The 25,736-nt window shown below is 44.0% G+C and overlaps 2 protein-coding genes across 9 annotated transcripts in view; both read right to left on the bottom strand.

Moving 5' to 3' along the window:
- Positions 1-2,084: 2,084 nt before the first annotated feature.
- LOC129859268 (leukocyte elastase inhibitor-like) lies at positions 2,085-9,892 on the bottom strand. Of its 2 annotated transcripts, XM_055928824.1 has the most exons (8): positions 9,511-9,892; positions 6,835-7,033; positions 5,446-5,538; positions 4,475-4,615; positions 4,046-4,163; positions 3,678-3,820; positions 3,149-3,316; positions 2,085-2,934 (listed from the first exon to the last, which is right to left on the bottom strand). In XM_055928824.1, exons 2-8 carry the CDS (start codon positions 7,000-7,002, stop codon positions 2,530-2,532), a joined length of 1,236 nt encoding a protein of 411 aa, XP_055784799.1. In that variant the 5' UTR covers positions 7,003-7,033; positions 9,511-9,892; the 3' UTR covers positions 2,085-2,529. The 2 variants fall into 2 exon arrangements, with proteins under 2 accessions (XP_055784799.1, XP_055784798.1); XM_055928823.1 differs by lacking the exon at positions 5,446-5,538 and having other exon boundaries at positions 9,511-9,888.
- Positions 9,893-10,021: 129 nt separating this feature from the next.
- The window catches only part of LOC129859267 (zinc finger CCHC domain-containing protein 2-like), a 68,369-nt gene continuing 52,654 nt past the window's right edge, over positions 10,022-25,736 (bottom strand). For 4 of the 7 annotated variants that reach the window (XM_055928815.1, XM_055928816.1, XM_055928819.1 and 1 more), the window contains 8 exons: positions 21,050-21,121; positions 20,012-20,072; positions 19,524-19,668; positions 16,811-16,881; positions 15,923-16,020; positions 15,502-15,645; positions 13,805-15,337; positions 10,022-13,210 (listed from right to left, as the gene is read on the bottom strand). In XM_055928815.1, coding sequence (XP_055784790.1) covers positions 13,149-13,210; positions 13,805-15,337; positions 15,502-15,645; positions 15,923-16,020; positions 16,811-16,881; positions 19,524-19,668; positions 20,012-20,072; positions 21,050-21,121 — 2,186 coding nt within the window. In that variant the 3' untranslated portion in view covers positions 10,022-13,148. The remainder of the gene's footprint in view (positions 13,211-13,804; positions 15,338-15,501; positions 15,646-15,922; positions 16,021-16,810; positions 16,882-19,523; positions 19,669-20,011; positions 20,073-21,049; positions 21,122-25,736) is intronic. The other 3 variants (XM_055928818.1, XM_055928822.1, XM_055928817.1) reach the window with 2 other exon arrangements.

Below are 25,736 nucleotides of genomic sequence, written 5' to 3'. Positions count from 1 at the left end.
ACCCAACACCCCATCCTGCTACTTTGGCCCTAAACGATCCTACACTAGGCAGTCGGCCTGGGAGGATGGCACCACTTCTCTCAAAACGTCCTGTAGATCTTCTAGAGTAAAATCTCTCACCCCAAAATATAGGTGCAGGATTAGATGGTGGTACAATTTAGGATTTTCCCATTCCCCTTTTCTTTTTGTGTCCAAAATTTGCAATCTGCACTCTGCTACTGCAACTACCACATCTATTTTATGTGATTTCCGCTGCATCAGCGCAGTGCAGTTGATCACCATGGCTATAAACGCAATAAATCCAACCCCGGCTCACCCTTGAGCTATCCTCTAATCTCTTCACTGCCTCAGCATAGAAACTTTCTGCCCCACTCGAACTTTGGCAATCTCAACCTGTCTCACAGGGCACTTCGGATCCCCAGCTGCATGGGTGCCACCACAGACACAGTGTTTTCTCTACCCCCAACTGTACACTCCCCTTGACTATGCCCATCTGCATATTTATCACATCATGGGATCTCCATTCTACACACTGCTGCAACATGTCCGAATCCTTGGCATCTAAAACACCGTAGCGTTTTCGGAACATAGGCCCTCATAGTATAGCAAATATAACCTAATATGACTTTATAAGCTAGAAACTCTGTGTCAAAGCTTAACAAGACAGAGGGTATTCTCATTCTTGCCATTGCCACCCCGTCTATGTCTCACCAAACGGCGGGTGTCACAAACACCAGGAATATTTTTATTTTATTTGATTCACTACACTCAATCCTACCCCACTAATCACCGATTTGAGCGGCGCCCCGTTCCGGAGAGAAAACCACGCCACCACTCTTTCCAAAAATCTCATTCCCACTGGGGGGTCTACAAACCTAACATATGGAATTCTGTCTATGCTTGGCTCCATTCCATTTTTTATCCTGAACAACTCCTCAGTCCTTAACAATTACAAGCTTATCTGTATTACTGTTCTGTACTTTGTCATATATTTGTACGTTTTATGTGGACCCCAGGAAGACTAGCGGCTGCATGTTCAGTAGCTAATGGGGATCCTAATAAACTAAACTAAATACCATGAAAATATGCAGAGTGGTACTCAGTAATGTTTGGGGCAAATACAACACATAATACTTTGTATTCAGGACAAAAAGTGTATTGCTTTGCCACATTTTTTGCAGTATTACTTTAGCGCCATGTTGCAAACAGGATGCATGTTTTGAAATATTTGTATTCTGTACAAGCTTCCTTTTCACTCTGTCAATTAGGTAAGTATTGTGGAGTAACTGCGTTGTTGATCGTTCCTGTTTTCTCCTATCACAGCCATTAAACTCTGTAATGGTTTTAAATCACCGTTGGCCTCATGGTGAAATCCCTGAGTGGTTTCCTTCCTCTCCGGCAACGGAGTTAGGAAGGACGCCTGTATCTTTGTAGTGACTGGGTGTATTGATACACCATCCAAAGTTTAATGAATAACTTCACCATGCTCAAAGGGGTATTCAGTGTTAGCTTTTTACATTTTTTCATCAATAGGTGCCCTTCTTTGCGAGGCATTGGAAAACCTCCCAGGTCTTTGTGGTTAAATCTGTGTTTGAAATTCATTGCTCGACTGAGGGACCTTACAGATAATTGTATGTGTGGGATACAGAGATAACTGACACAGGGGGGGCTGTTTTGATGCCACTCCCCCACCGTTGTAAAACATATTTTGGAAGATATAAAAATGCATTTAATGTATACATTTGTTTTTGCCACATGTATTATATTACAGACACCTTCATTCCTACTTTTAAAATGTGAGCTAAACATACAAAAATGTATAATTTTTTTGAAATTAGTTACTGTCCCCACTACAACAAAAATACTTAAATAAATGTAATTTTGTCCTCTAAACATTGAATTGAAATGCTTTAGAATTCCATTCATTCCTAGAAGACTGTTTCTTCTGGGGAGTGACAATATGGCTGACCAGTGGCTTCAAAGCCTCTCCTTGGCCAATACATAGCATCGGCAATCCAGGGTTTATATACATCATTGGTTAAGACACCCGTGCATGTGCGCACACAGGAAATGACACACACCCACACACTTATCATATCTTTATTTCCTGTAAACTTTCATATAGTTGCTTAATTTGAAAAGAAAACACCAGTATAGCTTACCACATGAACAGTAGGTTAAAAAGAGTCGTGAGCACATCAGAAGACTAGGAGAGTTCATTATCAGAACACAAAATAAAAATGTTTGAGGATAATTGCACTTCAGTGTGTTGAAGTAGGTGGAAAGTAGAGAAACATCATGATAAGGCAAAATGTGTTGTTCGTAACATCAGGCCAGTAAGAAATTCATTAAATTCCTCAAACCTAATTTCATCACAAATACACTTGACTCTTCAATTCTTTGGTAAGGCATTGACATCAAAGCATATAATCAAGCACACAGATGGGATATTGATGTAGCTGCTGCAGTATATACTATTAAAAAGCCCTTCCTCCCTCCACATGGCATGTTCCATTTCCTATATAGCCCCTAAGGGGAGCAGTAGCGACCGTAGAACAGAACGCTCTGGGTGGGGTTGTGGCGGATGAAGAAGAGGAAGGGGTGGTCGGCGACAAATGTGGGCGTCCTCATGGCACAGCGCATCATCATGATGGCGGCCGTGGCGCCCGCTGCCTCCGTTCCCTCCTCGTTGACCTCCACGAAGGCCTTGTGAATCACCTTGGACAGCACCAGGTCGTTGACGGGCGACATGCCCGAGAAGTCGCTTTTGGAGTGGTCGAAGGCGTCCGTCATGCCCATGCTGACAAGCAAGTCCTTCAGGTCCAGGCTCTCCTCCAGCTTGAACTTGGGCAGGCCCACCTGAACCTCCACCGTGTCCATCATGTCAGGCCTGGTCCACTCCACAAGGTTCTTGTAAGTCAGCTCCTTCTCTAGCTGCGTTGTGTGTGTGTGTGTGTGTGGTGGTGGGGGGGGGGGGGGGGGGAGACAAAGTCAATACATTGGCACATCTAAAGTATGACAATGACTTATTTCGGTGTGAGCTAACCCTATAACTAGCTTTCTAATTCAAGTTAACTTTATACTCCATGTGTATTGTGTTGGCCACAAAACCCATCTCATTGAATGTAAGTGAGTAAGTGAGTCCTACCTTCTTCAGACCATTGGTGTCATCCTCAATCTCATTAGGTAGCATGATGAGCATGCTCAGTTCATTCCCTACGTAGGGTAGCTCCAGAATCTGGCAGTTGGCCTCTGGGATGAAGGTCAGGGGGAACTTGGCCTTTTGATGCATCATTTTCACTGGCTTACTCTCATTCTGTAGTCAATGAAAGGAAGGTAGGGAGTCACCCACTATTTTGTTAACAGTTGCCTTCTTGTGTGTAATTTGTGACTACAAGGCATTTTCACCATTGTAGCAAAGGTTACTCACCGTTACTCATGAAAGTGAAGCAAGCTAGAACATTACTCTCACAAAAGACTCAGAAGGGATGACTGGAACCGACTACAGCAACAGTTCAGTGGAAATCAGATCTTTTCTTTAGAAGCGCTACTCTAAAGTGGTGTAACTACACATTCATTGCACAAACGGACACATCAGAGAAAAATGAATAAAAAGCCACTCCTCAGATCTTGTCGGGAATTCGTTCTACATGTTAAGCCGGTTGGGTAAACACTACCTTGTTCAATTTGAACAGGGCATCGCTGGTGCTGCTCTCTTTGAACTTCTTCTCCCAGTTGCCCTTGAAGTAGATGGCGTTCACCAACACTAGTCTGGTCAGTTGGTCGACAACCCCCTCCGCCAATAGGTTCTTGATTTTCTCTACAAAATACAGAGGCCATAGAAATTACAGAGGTGATGGTAACATTGTAATAAGGTGTAGTTACATAACAAACAGATACATCATGGACACATAATGGATTTTAAATCCATATGAACAAAATGTATGATCAATTCATCCTCAATCCAGTCCCTTTGATTTTTACACCGAATTTGAGAATATTAATACTATTGTGCACATGGAGACAGCTTGCGGCATCTGATCACCTGCGGTCTGCTTCTCCACCCAGGCGTTAATGTTCTGTCTGGCAGTCTCCGCATTGGACTTGAAGTCCACAGCCTCCAGCTCGGCATTGTAGTGCTTCTTGGTGTCGCCGAGGAAAGTCTGTCACATTTACCAGAGACACAAAAATCAACACAGTCAATATCCTTGCTTTATCAAACCCTAAGTACCTAAAATAGTGTCTAGTCTACAATGATGTACAGTATAATGATAGCATTTTGCAGGATATTCTATCCATTATCTTTTTGTTGACTACTCTCTTCGTCATAAGGCTATGTTCCAACGTGTAATGAAATGCATAATGACCTTTAACCTAACACACTGTGATTCATTAGTGTCAATTCAGATTGAGCAAAAATATCTAAATCTTACACACACTTTCTCCACCTACTGTGTAAACAATAGGGCTTTACCTGAACAAACTGGTAAGACTGCTCGCCGTACAGGCGATTGGCCAGGCTCAGTGCGTACGGGGCTCCCTTCTTGTTCAGTTCACTCATGAGTTTGTTGAAGCCGACATGGACGTTATCCGTAGCTTTGTGGAGGTGCAGGGACTGCAGACAGGATTTAAAAAAAATAACATTTACAAAATGTGACATTGTGGTAGCACCTTCCTGTGGCATCCATGACATGCAAACCCCTAGCCGAAACACGACTCGTACGTTTTTCGGCTAGCAAACAAACCCGCCATTGTTTACTGTATTCATCCACCACATCACCAAATAAAGAAATGTTTTCAGGAAAAAGTGTCAACATTGAAATGCATCCAAACAGCATAACTTGTCGTTTTGACATTTGGTGGTTGGACATGACCAGCACAGATTACGTTCATGTTGCTCGCAAAGTGGTTAAGGAATTCTTTGTATGTGTGTGAGTGTGACCAGACTTTCCTGTTTATATTTCCGTTTTCAGACGGCAGCTTATCAAGGGTTATGAAAAAATATAGATAAAAGAAAAGAAAGAATATGCTTGTGTTCCCTCAAGTCCCAAATGTGACTACTACATTGTGTACATAGGCTATAAAATGATTTGTGTATGGGGCTTATATCCCTTCACAAATGTACTGTAAATAAACCACATAGACGCCAGAAAACACAGACCCCACAACAAGGCTATCCAAACTTTTTCCTGGAGAGCTATGTGCTGTAGGTTTTCGCTTCAACGAAAGATAAGCGTAATCAAGTTAGATACATCTCGGGATAGAGCGAAAACCTACTAGAGAGTAGCGCTCCAGGAACAGGGTTGAAGAGCCCTGCCCCACACCAATAGTAGTACCTTGTTCCCACCAAATGGCTACCTCACCAACAGCCCAATGTTATCTGGCAGCAAGCTCTCCTTGAACCCCCTGGGTTACCCATTCCTTATTATATACTTATATTAGCACCTTCAGAGCCAGCGGAAGCTGGGGCTTTTGTACTTGCTGGAGTAGTCCTGGGTCAGCCTTTTTAGATTTGTCTGCTTTGACAAAGCAGAGGACCTAGTGGACGTCAGTATGACAATTGGTTATCATTTTTGAACAGCATAGATGTGGGAAGTGGGTGGAATATAACATTGTGCGTGTGCGTGTGGCTGGCGAGCTGCGTAGGTTCCAGAAATAATCCTTCAAAACTTAATGTAGGGCGGTAAATTAAGGCCGTTGAGTCCTTAACAGGTAAAGAAATTGAGACCACCCCTATCATATTTGTTCTGTGAAGATTGCTCAATTTTTTATATCCTTTATTTAACTAGGCAAGTCAGATTGCTCAATAGGAAGGTATGCATTCTTGTCCCACCCTTGTGTACCCTAGACTCGCCCTTTTTATGACTTCAACTCTACATTGCTGCTATTTCATCACGACCTACATGTTCAGTATCATGCAGAAAGGCTTTTTCACATTGGACAATACATTCCATGGCTATTATAATAAATATTCTGGCTGACAGCTAAATGGAGGTTGTACAAATTAGACTTAGTTTAGATAATACATAAGAGTAGACTATCAGGGCCTCGCCCCCTGATTATTGACTGTACGTTTGTTTATTCCATGTGTAACTGTTGTCGCACTGCTTTGCTTTATCTTGGCCAGGTCACAGTTGTAAATGAGAACTTGTTCTCAATTGGCCAAACCTGGTTAAATAAAGGTGCAATAAAGAAAAAAATCCCAAGACAACATAAACTCTTATCTGGCACCTACATGTCTACTAGCTGTACACAGATAATGGGAACCGAGAGACTGATAAGAAGGATTACTTTATTGCTCTCCATGTTGCCACAGTAACAGTAGGGCTGTACTCAAATAAAGCCTAATCTGCTGACTAAAAGGAAGCCTTCTGTGAATCGTCATGGACAGGCTACCCATTTGTCAGCCACACCCTTTCCTATTCATCTCAGAAACACTGGAAAGGTTTTTCACAGGGGTTAAGGGAGAAGCTATAGTCAATTTAGGTGGAGAATTGCAACGTGAAATAAATTGCCATGTGCATGTGACTACATAAAAAATCCAATCTAGCCAATCTAGCCTTGATCTAGCCAAGTTTACATTAGATAGGATAATGACAAAAAGTAAAGGCTACATTATCCAACCTTTGTCGATAGTGACTAGTCCAGCAAACTATTTTATGAAATATATCTGTATTCATTCTGGTACCATTGTGCTGTCCGTGCATACTAATCAGGCTAATCAACAGAAGTATAGTTGGATAAGAGATGAATGTGTGAGAGTAAGATGATTATGTTTGAGTGTATGTGTTTTTGGATGGACGGGATCCCCAAAAATGGTTTACACTGATTCACCTCTGACATCTGGGTAGCAGTGTTACCTCTGGCTCCCAGGGACACCATGGCCAGGGCAGAGCAGATGCTGAGAGGGGAGTAGAAGACATTGCCTGTTTTGTTGTGCTCTGTGATCTTCTTGAACAGCTCCAGAGAGAAATTGGTGTTGGCCACAGACACTGATGCCATTGTAACAGGTGGGAAAGGCAGGCTGGCAGAGCTTTGGAAGAAAGGTTAAGAAGTTAGTGTCCGTGGGCACTGGGTTTGAAACTTAATTGTAACAGAGCAGTCAAATACAGTAGCCTATATACAATGACATCCAATTATCGCGAGAGCCATCTTGGGCTGATGCGAAAGAAAAAGTAGGCTAAAGAACATAGAATTAATGTAGTCTAGCTAGCAGTCTGATTAATCAGGCTGTATAATACACAATTAATTGGTATATACAGCCTGAAACTAATGCCTGCAACATTTTGTAAATGTACCTTACAAGCCAGAATGTTGAATAAAGTTACATTTAAACATACTCTATTAACAATTACTTGTGTATTACAGCCTGATTAAATCTTGAATGAGTATGTACATCAGTGGTGTGCGGGTCAGTTGTTTTGTTCGCCCGCAATTGCTAATAACCCATCCGCAACCGCCCGACTACACACAGTGTACAAAACAATAGGAACACTTAATATGGACTTGCACCCCCCTTTTCCCCTCAGAACAGCCTCAATTCATTGGGGCATGGACAACAAGGTGTCAAGAGTTCCACAGGGATGCTGGCCCATGTTGACTCCAATGCTTCCCACAGTGTCAAGTTGGTTGGATGCCCTTTGGGCGGTGGACCATTCTTGATACACACAGGAAACTGTTGAACATGAAAAACCCAGCAGCGTTGCAGTTCTTGACACACTCAAACCGGTGGGCCTGGCACCTACTACCACACCCCGTTCAAAGGCACTTAAATCTTTTGTCTTGCCCATCCACCCTCTGAATGGCACACATACACAGTCCAGGTCTCAATTGTATCAAGGCATACAAATCCTTCAACCTGCCTCCCCTTCATCCTCACTGATTTAAAGTGGATTGAACAGGTGACATCAATAAGAGATCATAGCTTTCACCTGAATTCATCTGGTTAGTGTTATGGAAAGAGCAGGTGTTCCTAATGTTTTGTACAGACAGTATTTGATAAAGTGAAAATCTGAGGCCCACAACCGACCCTAACCAGTTTATAGAAAATGGGCTGTTGGCTACAGTCAGACCCCGGAACGATTTCTTGACAGGGGATGCATTTTTGTTGTTGTCTGAGTTAGATATGTTTCTGCTTATAATTTTCAACATTTTGGTAGGCTATTTGTTAGTCAACTTGTCTATTATTATTATTATATACTTGCATCTTATTTTGGTCATTAGATTAATAGCCTATTTGTTGCCCTAGAAAACGAAACCTTTGCTCACCAGAATGTCATAAATCGACAGGCAAAGTTCTCTAATCTGCTTCTTTTACAGAGCAAAGACATTTAAGGATTGGGGAGAAAATGACGACGCTAATGTTCTCTGGGTGTCACCGAGTACAGTGAAATAAGTATGACCCCAATGCAATTCTAAAGTATAATACATCCAGTGTAATTTCACTTAGCATGAACTATTCAATTATGGCATAATTCTACTATTTGTATTCATTTGCATCACTGTCAATTACATACTTTTATTTTGAAGGCTAAACGCAAAGCCCACTATTCTATTGTGGCTAATTCGTATTGTGGCTAGCTTCACATAGATGGGTCCGACCATCATTCATCAAATAACAATTTAAATTTTTTATAAATGAGGGTTATTTTAGATGATGAAACCTAGCTATAGTTGGGTAGCTAACTATAGCTACTGAAACAGATCGTCGTTTTGCTATGTTTTTTGGGAAGAACATTGTTTGCATCCATGAGCTAGCTAGTTTTTTTTAATGACCAGCACTGTAGGTGAGCGAGACAACTTTACCAGCATCATAGCATACGTAGCGATGAATCGTTGGGAACATATGAAATACGAGTGATAGTGTAATCAATGTGTAATAACTACGTAAATTAATGACGCGTTAAAGTATGTGACGGGCAGTCATATTCAGGTCCTGATTGGTCAACAAGCTTATTTGACACGCAAAGACCCATCCGCGTTCAATAAAATTTGGCCTCTGCCTGTCTCGTCAAGCGTCACACCCTCCATACCGAGTCTCCGACCAAGCATAAATTTGCTCTTACGCCAGTAGATATAAATTGCACAATAATTATACATTTATGGATTTTATAAGGTAGGCTAAGGTTTTGTCTTTATTCAACCCGGCCGCGGAGTGAATATAAGCTCGGGGACTGCGCGTAGAGTCAACATAACAGTACATCATACATCATTACTTAGGGCTGGTTTAAGGAGTTTGAGTTGCCACTAGCCAGGCAAGATTAATCAGCTATCTAGTTAGCTAGCTACATTGATTAGAATGATCAATGTCCTGTCCTCTTTGATGTTACATTTATGGTGATAGCCAAACCAACAGCAGTTATTATGCTAAATAAGGATCACCAATTAAAAAAGTATAGTAATCGCAAACAACCTGCAAATCCGTTTATCAGAATGGCAAATGGCAACAGGGTTAACAATAAATGAGTCAATGCCTTTAGATTGATAAAATATTGTATCGCAGCTACTCACCAATCAATGGTTATTTGTCAATGTCAGGTAGTTCTCTTTCTCTCTACAGCCAGGTGACTTCAGTGGGTGGTTTACAGACAAGTTTCAGCTAACCATCTGAAATATGTAATTTACAAAGACAGACACGCCCTGTGTGTGTGTGGGGGGGGGGTAGTCACTAGTTACCACAGCCAGTCATTAACCCCACCTATTTCTACAATTTCTCTTCTTAAAAACTGATTTTAAACCTAACCCTAACGATAACCACACTTGATACCCTTATGTCAGACCTTAAATGAATACCAAAAATAACATTTTTGTTTTCACGATTTTTTACAATATAGCTAATTCTGACTTTATGGCTGTGGTGGGCTGTAAAAGTGCTCTTCCGCATTCCGCACTCTTCCGCATCAGCTGACTACTACGGCAATTCAAGTGGATAAAACTGTACTGTACTATGAAGTTCAAAGTACAAACAAACTACATAAAAGCCGTGTAGGACCTAATTACAACAGACAAATAAACAAGAATGTTGGGGCATTTTGTATTTATTGCTGTTAATTCCAGGATAACAGATCAACAATTTGCATAAAATCCAAATTCGTTCTAGAAATATATTTGACCTTTCCAGTACACTAAAATGTAGATATCAAAGAATACAGTAAACATACACCTTAAGGTAACAGTGAGTGTACCCTCTACAGTCCAGCATTTTTAACCATATATGTTCAACATGTACAACTGGCAGGTTCATATGTACAATTGTCTTCCGAGCTCACATGGTTCTTCAAATCATCCAGCCGATTAATGTAAAGTGGTCCACACATTTTCTTTCCTGTGTTCATGTCCAAGTTTGCCTCACTATTTTAAGTAATTGTAAGATCTCTGCTTACATCAAATCAAGCAGAAGAGATTTAGAGTACTTCACCGTTTGGTGGAAAGCTTTCACAAAATGTTTGGAGACAAACAGTACTAAGTGTGACTATTCATAAAAATGGACATAACTTCTCATATAAACAAACAAGTGTGTACTGTATGTGTAATATGCCTATATGTAATTTTAATGTGTAGACCACAAAGCTTAAACAGACTTGAAAGAGCTCTAAATGATTGACAATTATCTCAAGGGATATGCTGTCTGAGAAGGCCAGGGATTGACATTGAAGCATGAAACGCACTTTCCCCATCGGGCAAGTCGGGAGTATTTTTTGGTTGCCCAAAGATTATGCTCACTTGCCCGAAAATGCAAATGGTCTATTTACAGGCAGTAAGTAAGTGCCACATATTGCCTGCATTTCACCTACACATAGGAATCAGAAAGATTGATTGAATTCTTTCTATTTTGGAATAATTATTCTATTTCGTACATCAGTTAAAAATAAATTCTCAGAGAAGGCTCAACTTGCCCAACAGAAATACATTGTTTAATAAGTGAAAGACAGACAATGGGGAAGAATTGGAAAGATCAGATTTTGGCTACTGGAATTCTTTGCAGTTTGGTTGTTTTCACACACACACACGTACAACAAAAATAACCAGCCCTATGGGGCAACCCCAGAGCAGGCTCAACTAGCTTGACTGATCTGTTCACTTTCCCCAGGCAATATGGCAACCCTTAATGTCAATCCCTGGAAGGCTACCAATCCTGATATCCAATCAACTCCAGTCAGACACTTCCATTAGTGTTCACACTTTTCATTTTCATACTCCACATGAAAACATCAATTTATAGTGTGTATGTGCATCAATTTGAGTACATTTACCAATGTACAAACAACATGCCTTACAGTTAGATCTCACTGCAGCATTGAAGGAAGAATACACATATTGACTGTCTAGGTAGGCTACATGACATCTGCCTTTGCCACCAGTCTTGTAGAAATGGCTAAAGAAAAAAAGTAATTTTCAGAGTTATCAATGATAGTATTATCCCTCCTAACCACTGATGCTTCACATGGCACCACCTTGTGGCTCGACTCTGCAGTGCAACATTTCCAAGAGAATACTGGATGGAGGGACAGCAGTGTAGCAAGGTATAGAGCTTCACTGCTGCAATAACATCTGTCTCTAGGTTTGATTTAGGACTGTTTCAGTGCACTTGAGAGACTTCAGAATTCCTGGTAGCTATAGTGCATGTTACCAAAAATAAAAACACAGCAGCATTTAACTTCTACATGACAGACATGATGATTAAGAACGTCTTAATATGCGTTTCACATTATATCAAGTGGCAAATGCTTTAAGAATTTCCCCCCGATACTGCCAGATTCCTTAACATTAAGAAATTAAACATGTACATTCAAAAACACTGCAGCGAAAAAGAGAAAAATTATCATTTTTTTTTTACATTTACTTTTTTGTTGGTTTGCATTCATCTTTTGTAGCTGTACAGTTAAACAATAAAAATCCTAGTCGAATAACAATAAGGAGGTATAAATTTACCGTTATAAAAGACAAAGTATATGAAACTCTAATCGAGATCACGCAGGATCCCCATGTATTCTGAGAACAAAATAATTTTACGAAGCTCCCGTACACATGGTGTCTTTTTAAAAATGTTTTCTAATAATATAAGAAATAAGTTAGTAAACATGAGCTGCTGTCTTGTGCCAGTCTTCAGTGCAAAATACCAAAAGCCACTGGGGGATTGGTGAAGGGGGGGGGTATGCGTCTCTGGAAACGAGACAGCTTCACCCTCAGCTGTGATGGGGACGTTGGTGATGTCTCAGGCACAAGTACTTAGGACCCTCTTCGCACATGCTCGTTAAAAAGGTCAAACTAAAAATGAGAATAGCTAAATTTTCAATCAAATTGTCGACATATATTCAAGCGAATATTCAAAAATCTGCGTAAAGAAAATAAGCACGTTTTCCCACCAGAAGTGTGTTTCCACATCAGTGCATGATGACGCAGTACACACAAATTGAACTTTTTCACTTAAGTTTTCATGTACCAAATATAAATCTAAAGTTCAATGTGTTTCCATCGTGTTTTCAACTCTACTGATAGTTTTGTCACAAACTGTTGCGTTAAATAGAAAATGTGACTACTCCGGTCTTGGCACGTGTGCTCTAGCCAACAGCTCGCAGATACAGTGCGGGTAGGCTAGTCTACATGAAGAGATTATTATGGATAAGAGCGAGAATCTTTTTATTTGTTAAACGGCAGTCAAGCATCGATATTCATGTCACCAGAATCTGACCCTTGACATTTATTGGAAACGAGCATCAAGATCACCGTGGAGTTTCACCACCCATCATAAGTTATTTCATCTGTAGCCTAATAAACTGCATGGTTTCCCCGAGTCATAGTGGGAGGACCACACCATATCATAGCGTGACTCCAAGTTTACTTCAATATGATGGTTATTATATCAATATTTGCACATAAAGGCGTTTCCATCGCATTTTACCGACACAAAAAGATCCCACCTTGTCTAGCGCAGTTTGTTTTGTCGACATTCGGAAAGCTTACCGACACATTTTCTGTTTCCATCAGGCCTGTCATTACATTTTTTATCCGACATGTACTTTACTCGCATAAAAAGGTTGGATGGAAACCTGGTTAATGACAGGGAAACATCAAGTGATGCTCTCTTGAAATGGAGGGGTCTCTTTGACCGCTCGTAACAAACAAGGTGGCGGAACGAGAAGACATCTTCAGTCGGCGTTGTCTAGTGCTTCGGAAGAATGGGAGGCGGCGTACTTCAGCCGAAAGCCACCTGAAAAACAGAGAGGTGGGCGTCAGTTGAACAAATAAGAAACGGGAAACGATAAAAGTAAACTCAGAGAAAGTAAGCAAAAAGACAAGGTTCCACTGAGATGTCTACAAATTCCCAACCTGCACCTAATCGTATCCTCTGCGTGACATGTGTGTCATGTCATTTGGTCTGTGTTTTTCATTTTTAACTGTTCTGCTGTGTTTTGTCTTTGCCCTGCTAAGACAAAGTTTGAGAGTTTGAGAGAAATGTCCACAGGTCTCCTGAGATGAGAGAGCCCTTTACAGCAGCTCCTGGCTCTAAATAAGTCCTGAAAATGGAAATGAAGGTGGCTAATAGTCTGTTTTTGGGGGGTAGGGGGTGGGGAAGGTTACTGCAAAGGTGTGCCTTCCCAAGCTTGATCAAGGGTGCCCTCTGTGTGGGTGGGTGTAGGTTACTGGTGTGTAAGAGAGAGATCGAGAGGGGTGGGGGGGTCAGTCCTGAGGGCTGACCTCTACTTGGGAGGGAAGTATTGCAGGGGGGGCGGAGGGGGCCGTCCGAAGAGGCCAGCGGCCGCCCCTCCCCGCTCCACCCTGCCCCTGGCGGTGGCGTTATTACCTTGCTGTGTCGAGTCAATGGAGGGCTGTATGCAGTCCTGTGCGTAGTGGCCACTGACCCCACAGTTGTAGCACGAAACATTGGCGTTCTTCTTGTTGACGCCGACTGCTACCCCCAATGCACCTCCGCCTCCCGCCCCGGGCACCATGCCGACACTGGAGGGGTACATGTGCGGGTAGAAGCGGTTGTAGGGTGCCATCTGCTGGAGGCTGTAGCCTTGCTGTGTGCCCAGTAGGTGGTCAGAGTGGGAGTGGGGGTGCGTATGCAGCAGGGTCTGGCTGGCGAAGGGGACCGGGGTGGATGGGAAGAAGGGTAGCTGGGCCTGGCCGTTGCTCTGGGGGGGAGGCTGGCTGAGGTAGCTGCTGTTGCACAGGGACGTCAGCTGGAAGATGGGCGGCACACCGAACACCTGCCGCGGCGGCATCTGGTGGGGGAAGAAGAATGAAGGCGCTGTGTGGCTGTTGTTGCTGGTGCCGCAGCCTCCCCGGCAACCGCATGCCCCGCAGCACATGGGCTGTTGCTGGGGAGTCGCCTGCTGCTGCTGCTGTTGTTGCTGCTGTTGTTGTTGTGGTGGTTGCGCTTGTTTCTGGGCGACGAGGTTACTGGCACAGCTGGTGCTGTTGATGTAGGAGGTGGAGTCGCTCTGTGCCGTGCTGTGGGTGAGGGCAGGGCTGGGGCTGGGCACAGGACCGGGGTTGTGGGTGGGCACTGATGGGGGCACCACCGCCTGAACCTGTCCAGCTGTGGGCACTACCCCTACTCCGGCTACCCCTGTCCCCAGCGTTGCCATGATGGAGGTGGGGATGGGGGGCATGGTGTATGGAGAGGGCAGGCCTGAGGGAAGAGCCATGCCCGGGTGCTTGGCATAAGGGATGCTAGGCTCCCCTAGGGGTACAGAGGGGGTTAGGGGGTTGGCGGCAGGGTCGGGGTAGGCTGGCTGCAGGGGTGAGGCGTAGGGTGGGCCGGGGGCGATGACGCTGATGGCTCCAACCGGGGGGTGGTGGGCAGAGGAGGCGGTGACACCCTCTGAAGTGACAGTTGCCTTATGAGGGGCTGTTTTGAAGCGCTGGATTAGGGGCTGCAGGGCAGGGCTGCCAGGGGGGTGCAAGCCCAGGGTGGGGGAGCCAAACCCTGGAAGCAGCACAGGCACTGCAGCAAGGGCATCCCTCTTTTCTGTGTCCCCTGGCACAGGAACTGGCACTGGGGTGGGCATGGGCTCTCGGAGGACCAGGGGCACCTGCATGATCAGTCCTCCTACAACCTTGTTGTCTACCAGGGCCGCTGCCACCTGAGGAGGAGGCAGGACTGGCAGAGAGGCATTGGCGGGCAGTGCTCCGTTGGGCAGTATGTATGGCAGGGGTTGCATAAAGGTGATGGGGGGAAAGTTGGGGATGGTCTCGGGGCAAAGGGGCTCCCCAGCAGGCTTGACAGAGGCCAGGGGGTGGATGGTGGGCAAGCCCCCTACTGCAACCTCCTGGCAGGGGAAGAAGTCGTCCGCTCTACCCTGGCTGCTAGAGTCGTCTGAGTGACTATCTGTATGAGAGAGAGAGAGAGAGAGAGAGAGAGAGAGAGAGAGAGAGAGAGAGAGAGAGAGAGAGAGAGAGAGAGAGCGCGTGAGAGAGAGGTCTTAGTGCTCCTGTCCAAAAACCTAAACAAGCACAAACTCTAATAATGGTGTGTGTGTGAGTGCGTGTCACCTTTGTCCTTCTCATCCTCGCTGTCCAGGCTCTCTGGTCCATCGTGCTGGGGGCTGGAGGGGGAGCTGTAGCTCTCAGACGAGGTGTCTCCGTACACGTCCTGACTGGAGCCTCCGACTAGATGACCGTCTGGACACACACAACCTGAACATTAATGACACTACATTTAATTAAATATCCTTTGATTTAGATCAAATAAAACATGTGAAGGCATAAGTGTGCTAAGGCATTCAAATAAGCAGCTCAAAAGACTAAAAAGCTATGCCCAATAAACTTGTACAACACTGCTTTCTGTTGGTAAAATTAAGTTACTACAAGCCTCCATTTCACCCAGAAAACAAAAACACAATAATCTTTTTTCTCCAAATAGCATTTGATAACATTTCAGAGTCGACTGGGACAGGAAGAAGACGATTCCCACCTTTCCCTGTCGATTGTTGCGTTCGCTGAGAAGCCAGTGGCACTATGCTCCCGTTCGTCAAGTAGGCAGCTCTTCCTTCTCCTTTCTTCCCCTTTTCCCTGGAGGAGAGAGAGACAGGCGAGCGGTTAGTCACAAAAGATAAAGGAGGGAAGATAAGAGAAATTGAGGCCTGTGGCTTGTCACATTAGTTGGTAGCAGGAGGAGACAGCTCTGTTTCTAGAATGCTAGCTAGCGCAATGCTAAACCCTATAGCCCAAATAGAAATGTTTCTAATAAGTAGATAGGGGGGAAAACTCCTCTATTTGAAGTCTCTACTAGTTCTCAAAAGCGCCTGTAGCAGTTGTCTGCCTGGGTGCTTGGCAACCACCCCTTATGCAGACCAGAACTGTGACAAAAAAGGAAAACAGCTTACATATTAAACCATCTCTGGCTCAGCTGTTAGCATGCTAGCTAGCAAAATGCTATGCCTTCTCTGTCAGGCCCCATGGTGGGGGTTCCTGAACTCAGTCACACTGTTTTAGCATTCGTTTCCCGAGCCTGTCGTACTTGTCATGGCCATGTTTGTCTGAGTGCTCAGTGCGTGCTCAGCACTTATCACAACGTAGCAACTGTATGTATGGTCAGCCGGCTCAGTGTTGAGGCAGTATGTCTGAATAGGGAAGTCTCTTAAATGTCAGTCAATGTTAGGACCCTTTTAGAAGGCGAGTGAATGTGACTGACTGTCTTGCGATGATAGATTATGAGCAGATTCAACTGTAAGTCAGGTTTGAATATTGATATAGGATGCATCCCAAATGGCACCCTTTTCCCTATATAGAGCACTACTTTTGACCAGAGCCCTATGGGACCTGGGCATAAATAATGCACTACATAGGGAATAGTGATCACCTGTCTGGTCCCAGTGCTCGTGGCTTGCTCTTGGTGGCAGGGTGGCTGCTCCTCTTTTCACTGTCCTGATGCTGCAGACAGAGCAAAAACATATATTCAGACAACGGAACATTCAATGATACAAGCCTGCACACTCAGTTAGCTCTCAAGGAGGGGGGTTGGTATATCATGTTATATTCCTCATACAACCACAGGAGAAAAGAAATCTAGACTGTGTCTTTAAAACCTATAGCTCCAACTATACCATGTGCCAGAGCAGGAATGCCATAGTGCTGCTGCCTGTTACACAACCCCTGTCACATGATGAGGGCCACATGAATGAGGCGGTGCTGGACACCGACCCAGAGCTATAGTGGGAGGGGTCAAAGGGCACAGCGCTTCACCCTGGCTAACGCTGATAGCAATCCTATTGCTGCTGAGCTAGACATGTTATTATTGCTGCTGAGGGCAGTGACCTTGGAGCGCACACACACACACACACACACACCCTTGTATAACTAACCTTGTGGGGACACACAATTCAGTCCCATACTAAATCCCATTTTCTCTAAACCATAAACTTAACCCGTACCATAACCTTAAACCGAAAACTTAAACCTAACACTAGCTGCTAACCCTAAAACTAACACTAAATCCCCTAGAAATAGCATTTGACCTTGTGGGGACTAACAAAATGTCCCCAGTTGGTCAAATATTTGTTTATTTACTATTCTTGTGGGGACTTCTGGTCCCCAAAAGTATAGTTAAACATGTCTACACACACACATACATACCCACACAGGTATATGTGACCGATCGCCTTGATTCAAGAAGCAACATTTGAAATATTTTTTTATTAATTTAACTAGGCAAGTCAGTTAAGAACAAATTCTTATTTACAATGACGGCCTACCCCGGCTAAACATGAAAGACGCTACCAATTGTGTGCAGCCCTATGGGAATCCCAATCATGGCCGGATGTGATACAGCCTGGATTCGAACCAGGGACTGTAGTGACTCTTGCACTGAGATACAGTGCCTTAGACCGCTGCGCCACTCGGGAGCCCATTGGATAAAAGCAGAGACACAGAGCTACAAAATGGTATATCATCCACTGCATTTGAGGAACAATGGGAAAGTAATTCTGCTTTGAAAGTTGATAAACTTGTAACCTCACTTTGAATTGCCTTTGAATGTTTTGGTACCTACTGGAGAGCTCTTCTTCCCATTCAGCATCATTCACACCCTCTTACGCTTTAACTCCACCAATCTCTTTAAGGGTTGATCCGAGCAACAGCAGTTAAGCATCCAAGCTAACTGACTAACAGTTGTCGCAGTGCTATTCTATTAAAATTAGTATTTTGTTAAGACGTGTAGCTAGCTAGTTAAACAATGAAACATAATCACGACTCATGACATTACTACCCTGCATGAATCTGCAGGTATCTAACCAACCAGGTTCGATGTTAGCTAGCTAACATTTGGCTATAACAAGCAAAGCAAATGGCTCTGCGATACGAATAATAAGATCATACAAGTAACGTTAGCTAGCAAGCCTGCCAGTCATCTAACGTTAGCTTGCTAGCTAACAGTACACTTTAACATGAAACAAAAAGACTATGTAAAAATTAGAAACGTGTAATATCTGAAAATGTAGCTAGCTAGACTATCTTACCAGTGGTCTGAAATCGGAGTAGATAGCCAGAGCGAATTTACCAGCTAACGTTACGTCTATCAACATTTCTATTGAAATGGATACTTGCATAGGAGTCTTTTGTTAAGACATGCAGCTAGCTAGCTAAACAATAAACCATAATCCCAACTCATGATGTTACTACCCTATTGACATGATAAGATCTTATAAATAATAAATGTGATTCCCGATGCCACGGAGATTGTGGCCTACGGTTCTGGATAGAGCCTAGGAGGGAAATTGTGCCACATAGGTAGTAAAAACGTTTTAACAAAACGTTTTGGGAGCATAAATCAGTATGCAGGCTGGCATTCTCCCTACAGAGAGAATGTAACATGTCTGGCATTCAATGAAAAACATCAATGCTAGGGCAGTGAGCAAAGTAATCCTATCTATACTATGTCAATAACTGTGAAGGGGAAGGCGTTTTTATTCTTTGGGGCCCTGTGTGTAATGATTCCTGAATGGACAAGCCCCCATTGTATAGGTTCCTTTGAGAAGCGCTGTGGAAAGAATGTGCTGGGTCAGTTGATTGCAAACATACTCTTGATTGATCTCACTAGGCCAAGAGAATAGTCCCCTGGCCCATGCCACACGGTTGTGGTGGGTGAAGAGTTGATTGTGTGTGGTACACACTTACACACGCAAAGATGCTCTCACACACGCTTATGTTGCTTATACGGAGCATCAGCCCTAATTTGGTCACTGACACTACAGGCTAAAGTGGAGCAGTGGCGCAATGTGTCAGCCATCTTGAAATGTAACATGTCTGCCTGGTCTAAATTAACTCCTTAGTCTGTGTAACCCAGTGTTGTCAGTCAATTTTCCCAAGGAGCCATTTTCAAAATCAACAACAAAAACAACCAATCAGAATGTACTGTATGTTCATACATTGTAAACAATGATACAAAACTATCTGAATAACAATGCCTCAATTGCTTAGCGTTAACTGTAAATTCATTGTTTTTTGGTCAAAAGTAGTGCACTATAAAGGGAATAGGGTGCCATTTGGGATGTAGCCTTGTTTTCCGCCTGTCTCACCTGCTCTGGGCCCAGCCCCCCAGAGGTGTCTTGGTTGGGTTTGAGCGTACAGCTCTTCCTCCTCCAGTCTGTCAGGCCGTTGTGCTCCGAGCCGTGGGGCCCCCTCCGACTGCTCTCCCCCTGGGAACTTTTGGCATTGGGAATGCTGGGAAAAGCAATGCGGAATGAGAATAATTTTCATGTCTTTCATCAGAAACAAAACTATTGGCACTTGTGTAGATCTGCACTGGGGTGGTAGGTGCTACTCATTTGAAGGAGGAGTCACTCCTAACCACAGATCTAGGATTTGGTTACGCTACCCTCATTCCAAACCTTATTCATTAGGTGGGGAGATAGACATCTGACTCTTGACTGGTAAAACACTTCAGGTGAGCAGTCACGTGTGTTTGCAAGGTGGAGGTCTTGGGTTCGAGCCTCGGTGTGAGGAAAGCGGTACTTGTTAAGCAGGCTACGTGACGTCTGTTACATTAAGACAATAGGGTGCTTACTTAAGGCTGGGGCTCTTGCTGCCATCTTTCTTCCGGTGCCCCTGAACGTACGGCTCCAAATCTGAAGGGTAGAGACATTTATTTATTCATTCATCTTTAGTTGACAGGAACAATCCGATTTAAAATCAACTTTTCAGTTCACATCAAAACTCATTTCCATCTTTATTTATCAGTCAGTAGCAACAGGTTTTTCTGTGCTGTCCTCAGTGAGGTACGTTGTAATGCTTTATGACATAAGTTATTTAACTAATAGGACATTAATTGGTTTAGCTAAGCCTGCAGTGAGTGTATGCACTGTGGCCTGTGATTAGCCTGTGAGCCCAGTGCACGGACAACGGGCAAAATATAGCCTCGAAATGCAAGGGATGGAAGAGAAAGAGAGAGTAAGAGAGGGAGAGCGACAGAGAGAAGAGCAATAGGGTGAGAGACAGAGATAGATAGTCAGAGAGAGAAAGAAAGAGAGCCCAGGCTTTCCGAGCACCCGACCAAAATAAACAGAAGTTAGCAACATAGCGCTACTTGTCTGTCCTGGAGTACAGGACTTCCTCTCCTGCCCTGCCGAGCCAGAGAAAGAATCCTGTGCATTCCTCCCTTCCCCTCCCCCTGCTCAGTTTGAACTGAATGAATAGACACCTAAAACAGAGATGTGACGGAGTATAAGTGCCCTATATTTCTGGTTCACACATGGTTAGCTGGCGAGCTACGTGACATAACACATAACACGCTTTTTAACTGGAGTTTAGGAAAACCCCTGCGAGGAATAGTCCATGCTAAAGGTATCTACAACAACCCTTCTTCAAATCAACAACTCTAACTTCTCTTCCTACCAGTTAAGGTGTTGGCTAACTGTCAAAACTTCTTAGTCTCCCAGAATACACTTCTTCTAGATTCCGCCTCTGAACTGGGGAGTAAACAGGGTTGGGATGAGGGGATTGGGCTTCAGGTTGACCTGGGTTAGGGGGTTAACCATGTTGGAATGAGTAGGGTGTAGGGTGAACAGGGTTTGGGGGTGAAGTAGGTTGGAGATGGGGTACTCACACACACCTTCCTCCTGGCTGGATGCCTCTGAGCAGTCCTCTTTGTATGGCTTCCCTAGGGCCACAGGGTTAACTGGAAAGAGAGGCACACACACACACAAAGTCTAATTCCACTTATAACAACAATGTTATGACTTGGCCTCCTGAGTGGCGCAGCGGTCTAAAGCTTGAGGCGTCACTACAGGCCCGGGTTCGATCCCAGGCTGTGTCGCAGCCGGCCGCGACCGGGAGACCCATGAGGCGGCTGGGTTAGAGAAGGGTTTGGCAGGCCGGGATGTCCTTGTCCCATTGCGCTCTAGCGACTCGTGACGGGCTGGGCGGCGCACGCTGACTTCGGGCGCCAGGTATAAGGGTGTTTCCTCTGACACATCAGTGCGGCTGGCTTCCGGGTTAAGCGAGCAGTGTGTCAAGAAGCGGTGCGGCTTGGCGGGGTCGTGTTTCGGAGGATGCATGGCTCTCGACCTTTGCCTCTCCCGAGTCCGTATGGGAGTTGCAGTGATGGGACGAGACTGTAACTACCAGATGAATATCATGAAATTGGGGGAGAAAATGTCATGACTTGCCCAGTGGAAACCTGCTATTAGTTTAATGTGAACTAGTACAATGACACATCAAGCCAGTCTTTTAGACAACATAGTCAGGCGGACTGCCATCACAAGTAGGGGAAGTAGAGCTAGGGGAAACACTGCTGTTAATCATGGAGCACCTGATCGGAGCCATCTCTCTATGCGATTTGTGTCACCCTCTGGGCCTTGTTGATCACTCAGCCCCTCTGTGTGGATCACTCTGCGGTGACACGGACACTCGATCGGGTCCCCTACACCTGCCTCTCCCACCTAGGTTGTCAGCCCTCTGGTGTCACCCGCCACCGGTCTCTCAGGTAGGGCAGGGTAACCCTATTCCCTATATAGGGCAGTACTTTTGACCAGAGCCCATAGGGAAAAGGGAGTCATTTGGGACGTAGCCTCTGATGCCAGATGGCTTCAGTAGGAGACACAGTAGGGAGTGCAGGCATTGGCAAGAAAGTAGCATTGACAAGTCAGTCTGATGTCTCTGATATTAAAAGGGAAGTATGTGGAGAAATGCTTGTTTCCCATGCAGCTACATGATGCATAATCATTAACATATCCTATCCTTCATAAACAGTAATTCCATTGGAGTAAGTCACTAAGACATCTAGGCAACACTTTACTTTAAGCGGCAGGTAGCCTAGTGGTTAGAGCAAATAAGAACTTGTTCTTAACTGACTTGCCTAGTTAAATAAAAAATATTATTAGCAGTAACTGGTGCTGTTGGCCAATCAACACCTCCACACTCCCTCCATATCTCCTTTCCTCCCTCTCTTCCGCTCTCCCTTCATCCATCAATCTAGGGCTAGCTGGACCCTCTAATATAATGTCCAGAGTTACTGATGCGTTTTGTTAGAACAAATCTAATTCTCCCTTCTTGTTTCCCCTCTATCCTGCTCTGAGGGTACAAAATGGAACCCATTTCATTTAGGTTGTGGAACATTTGCGCCAACTCCATTTTTTACAGCTGTTAAAGATTCGGCTGCTCAAAGGACGTTCCAAAAACAGCTAGGTTTATAATACAAAAGGTTGGAGAGGGGTAAAGGGACTGACATTTACACGATTAACCAAAAAGGGGAAAATTTTGCATCAAATTAAGCTACATTAAAAGCTTTGAGTGCCTCCTCTGATCTAATGCTTCCTGTTATGGGGTTGCACAATTTATCCAACTGAGAATATGGCGAAGACGGAGTCACAAATGGCAGCCTATTCCCCATATAAAACAATACTCTTGTCAGAAGTAGTACACTACATAGTGAATAGGGTGCTGTTCGAGATGCATCCATAGTGGCGGAGAGAAAGAGGATGGGTAAAAAGAGGTGGATTGATAGCCATTGGTCAGTGGTATTCCTCTGTAGTGCCAGTACAGTAGTCCTGAGGCTGACTTATGGGCTGCCATTTGGGACACATCCATGGTGACGTGGACCAGTTCTGAACAGTACATCCTGTTGTTGGGCCTGCCAGGGCATCGTGCTGCCCGCATCGCTCACCTCACCTGGGTGTCAATGTACAGCTGCTCTGCGGGAAGGCTAGGGAGCTGTGGGTGAGTCGCGCACACACACACAGACTAGAGCCCACCTCAAGACATGTGTTTGTATACGTTCATGTATACAAATGGTATGATTAGAGTATGCACACACACACGTCCTCATGCTCTGTATCCACAGGGCCTTCTCAACCCCCCTCCACTCCATAGCAGCCCAAGTCTGTTGATTTTGGATGATTTAGGGGCCTTCCGAGAGCGTTTCTCCCCGAACAGGTGCCAGGGGGACCTATTCATCATCCTGCTGCCCAGCCTCAGCCATGGAGAGAGGGATGGAGCAACATGTGGATGAGCTGAGCTTGAGGAGGACGGCTAATGTGCCATGATGTATAGTGATCCATGACATGAGTTAGAAGAATGGCGGCATGGCCATGGATGGTACTGTATGTCATCTGTATGCCTTATGACCATGTGATTAGGGGACGATATTATATCGCTACTTTGACTCCAAGTTAGGGATGGGCATGGTTATTTGAATATCCGAACGGATGTTAGTATTCGATTACTTGCAAGAGCATTAATCAAAATAACAAATAGGCGTATTTTAAAAGACTTTGTCTAAAATTTGCTAAATACAAGGATAGATAATGACATTCGGAATGTTAATAAAACAAAAGTTTTATGACTTTTTATGAGAGCGCTGCATAAAAAACACATACAGGTAGCCTACACAATTTTCACTGTGTTGCTTGCAGTGTTACCCCTAGGATTTATTTCAGCAGCGGTGGCAAAGAGGTGGGGGCTTGGTAGTGGGCGTGGCCAATGGCATGGTTTTATCGGCCATCCTCTTACCCGACGACAACATTTTCAGTTTTAAAGCTAATTTCCTGGAATTCTACACATTTTGCCATGGCTTGTTCTTATGCTTTCTGAGTGACTCAAACGTTATAGCAAAATCAATGCCATGACATTCTTCTCCCTGAATGTTTCGTTTTTATTTTGGTGATTGATAGTTCTCATAGAGGATCTAATTTAAAATATATTGCTCCATTATCTTTTCTACATACTTTATATCAGGTTTTAGTCATTTAAAGTTGAAGTCGGAAGTTTACATACACACTTAGGTTGGAGTCATTAAAACTCATTTTTCAACCACTCCACAAATTTCTTATTAACAAACTATAGTTTTGGCAAGTCGGTTACGACATCTACTTTGTGCATGACACAAGTAACTTTCCCAACAATTGTTTACAGACAGATTATTTCACTTATAATTCACTGTATCACAATTCCAGTGGGTCAGAAGTTTACATACACTAACTTGTCTGTGCCTTTAAAAAGCTTGGAAAATTCCAGAAAATTATGTCATGGCTTTAGAAGCTTCTGATAGGCTAATTGACATCATTTGACTCAATTGGAGGTGTACCTGTTGATGTATTTCATGGGCCTACCTTCAAACTCAGTGCCTCTTTGCTTGACATCATTGGAAAACCAAAAGAAAATCAGCCAAGACCTCAGGAAAAAAAATTGTAGACTTCCACAAGTCTGGTTCATCCTTGGGAGCAATTTCCAAACGCGTGAAGGTACCCCGTTCATCTGTACAAACAATAGTACGCAAGTATAAACACCATGGGACCACGCAGCCGTCATACCGCTCAGGAAGGCTCTGTCTCCTAGAGATGAACGTACTTTGGTGCGAAAAGTGCAAATCAATCCCAGAACAACAGCAAAGGACCTTGTGAAGATGCTAGAGGAAACAGGTACAAAAGTACAAGTCCTATATCGACATAACCTGAAAGGCCGCTCAGCAAGGAAGAAGCCACTGCTCCAAAACCGCCATAAAAAAGCCAGACTATGGTTTGCAACTGCACATGGGGACAAAGATCGTACTTTTTGGAGAAATGTCCTCTGGTCTGATGAAACAAAAATAGAACTGTTTGGCCATGATGACCATCGTTAAATTAAGGAGGAAAAAGGTGGAGGCTTGCAAGCCGAAGAACAACATCCCAACCGTGAAGCACGGGGGTGGAAGCATCATGTTGTGGGGGTGCTTTGCTGCAGGAGGGGTTGGTGCACTTCTACTTGCAGTCACAAAATAGATGGCATCATAAGGCAAGAAAATTATGTGGATGTATTGAAGCAACATCTCAAGACATCAGTCAGGAAGTGAAAGCTTGGTCGCAAATGGGTCTTCCAAATGGACAATGACCCTAAGCATACTTCCAAAGTTGTGGCAAAATGGCTTAAGGACAACAAAGTTAAGGTATTGGAGTGGCCATCACAAAGCCCTGACCTCCAGCCTATAGATAATTTGTGGGCAGACCTGGAAAAAGCGTGTGCGAGCAAGGACTACAGACCTGACTCAGTTACACCAGCTCTGTCAGGAGGAATGGACCAAAATTCACCCAACTTATTGTGGGAATCTTGTGGAAGGCTACCCAAAACGTTTGGTCCAAGTTAAACAATTTAAAGGCAATGCTACCAAATACTAATTGAGTGTATGTAAACTTCTGACCCACTGGGAATGTGATGAAAGAAATAAAAGCTGAAATAAATCATTCTCTCTACTATTATTCTGACATTTCACATTCGTAAAATAAAGTGGTGATCCTACCTGACCTAAGACAGGGAGTTTT

Source organism: Salvelinus fontinalis, chromosome 7, assembly GCF_029448725.1.
Source record: "Salvelinus fontinalis isolate EN_2023a chromosome 7, ASM2944872v1, whole genome shotgun sequence".
In the NCBI taxonomy this organism is placed as follows: Eukaryota; Metazoa; Chordata; class Actinopteri; order Salmoniformes; family Salmonidae; genus Salvelinus; species Salvelinus fontinalis.
This window is presented reverse-complemented; position numbering and strand designations above follow the sequence as displayed.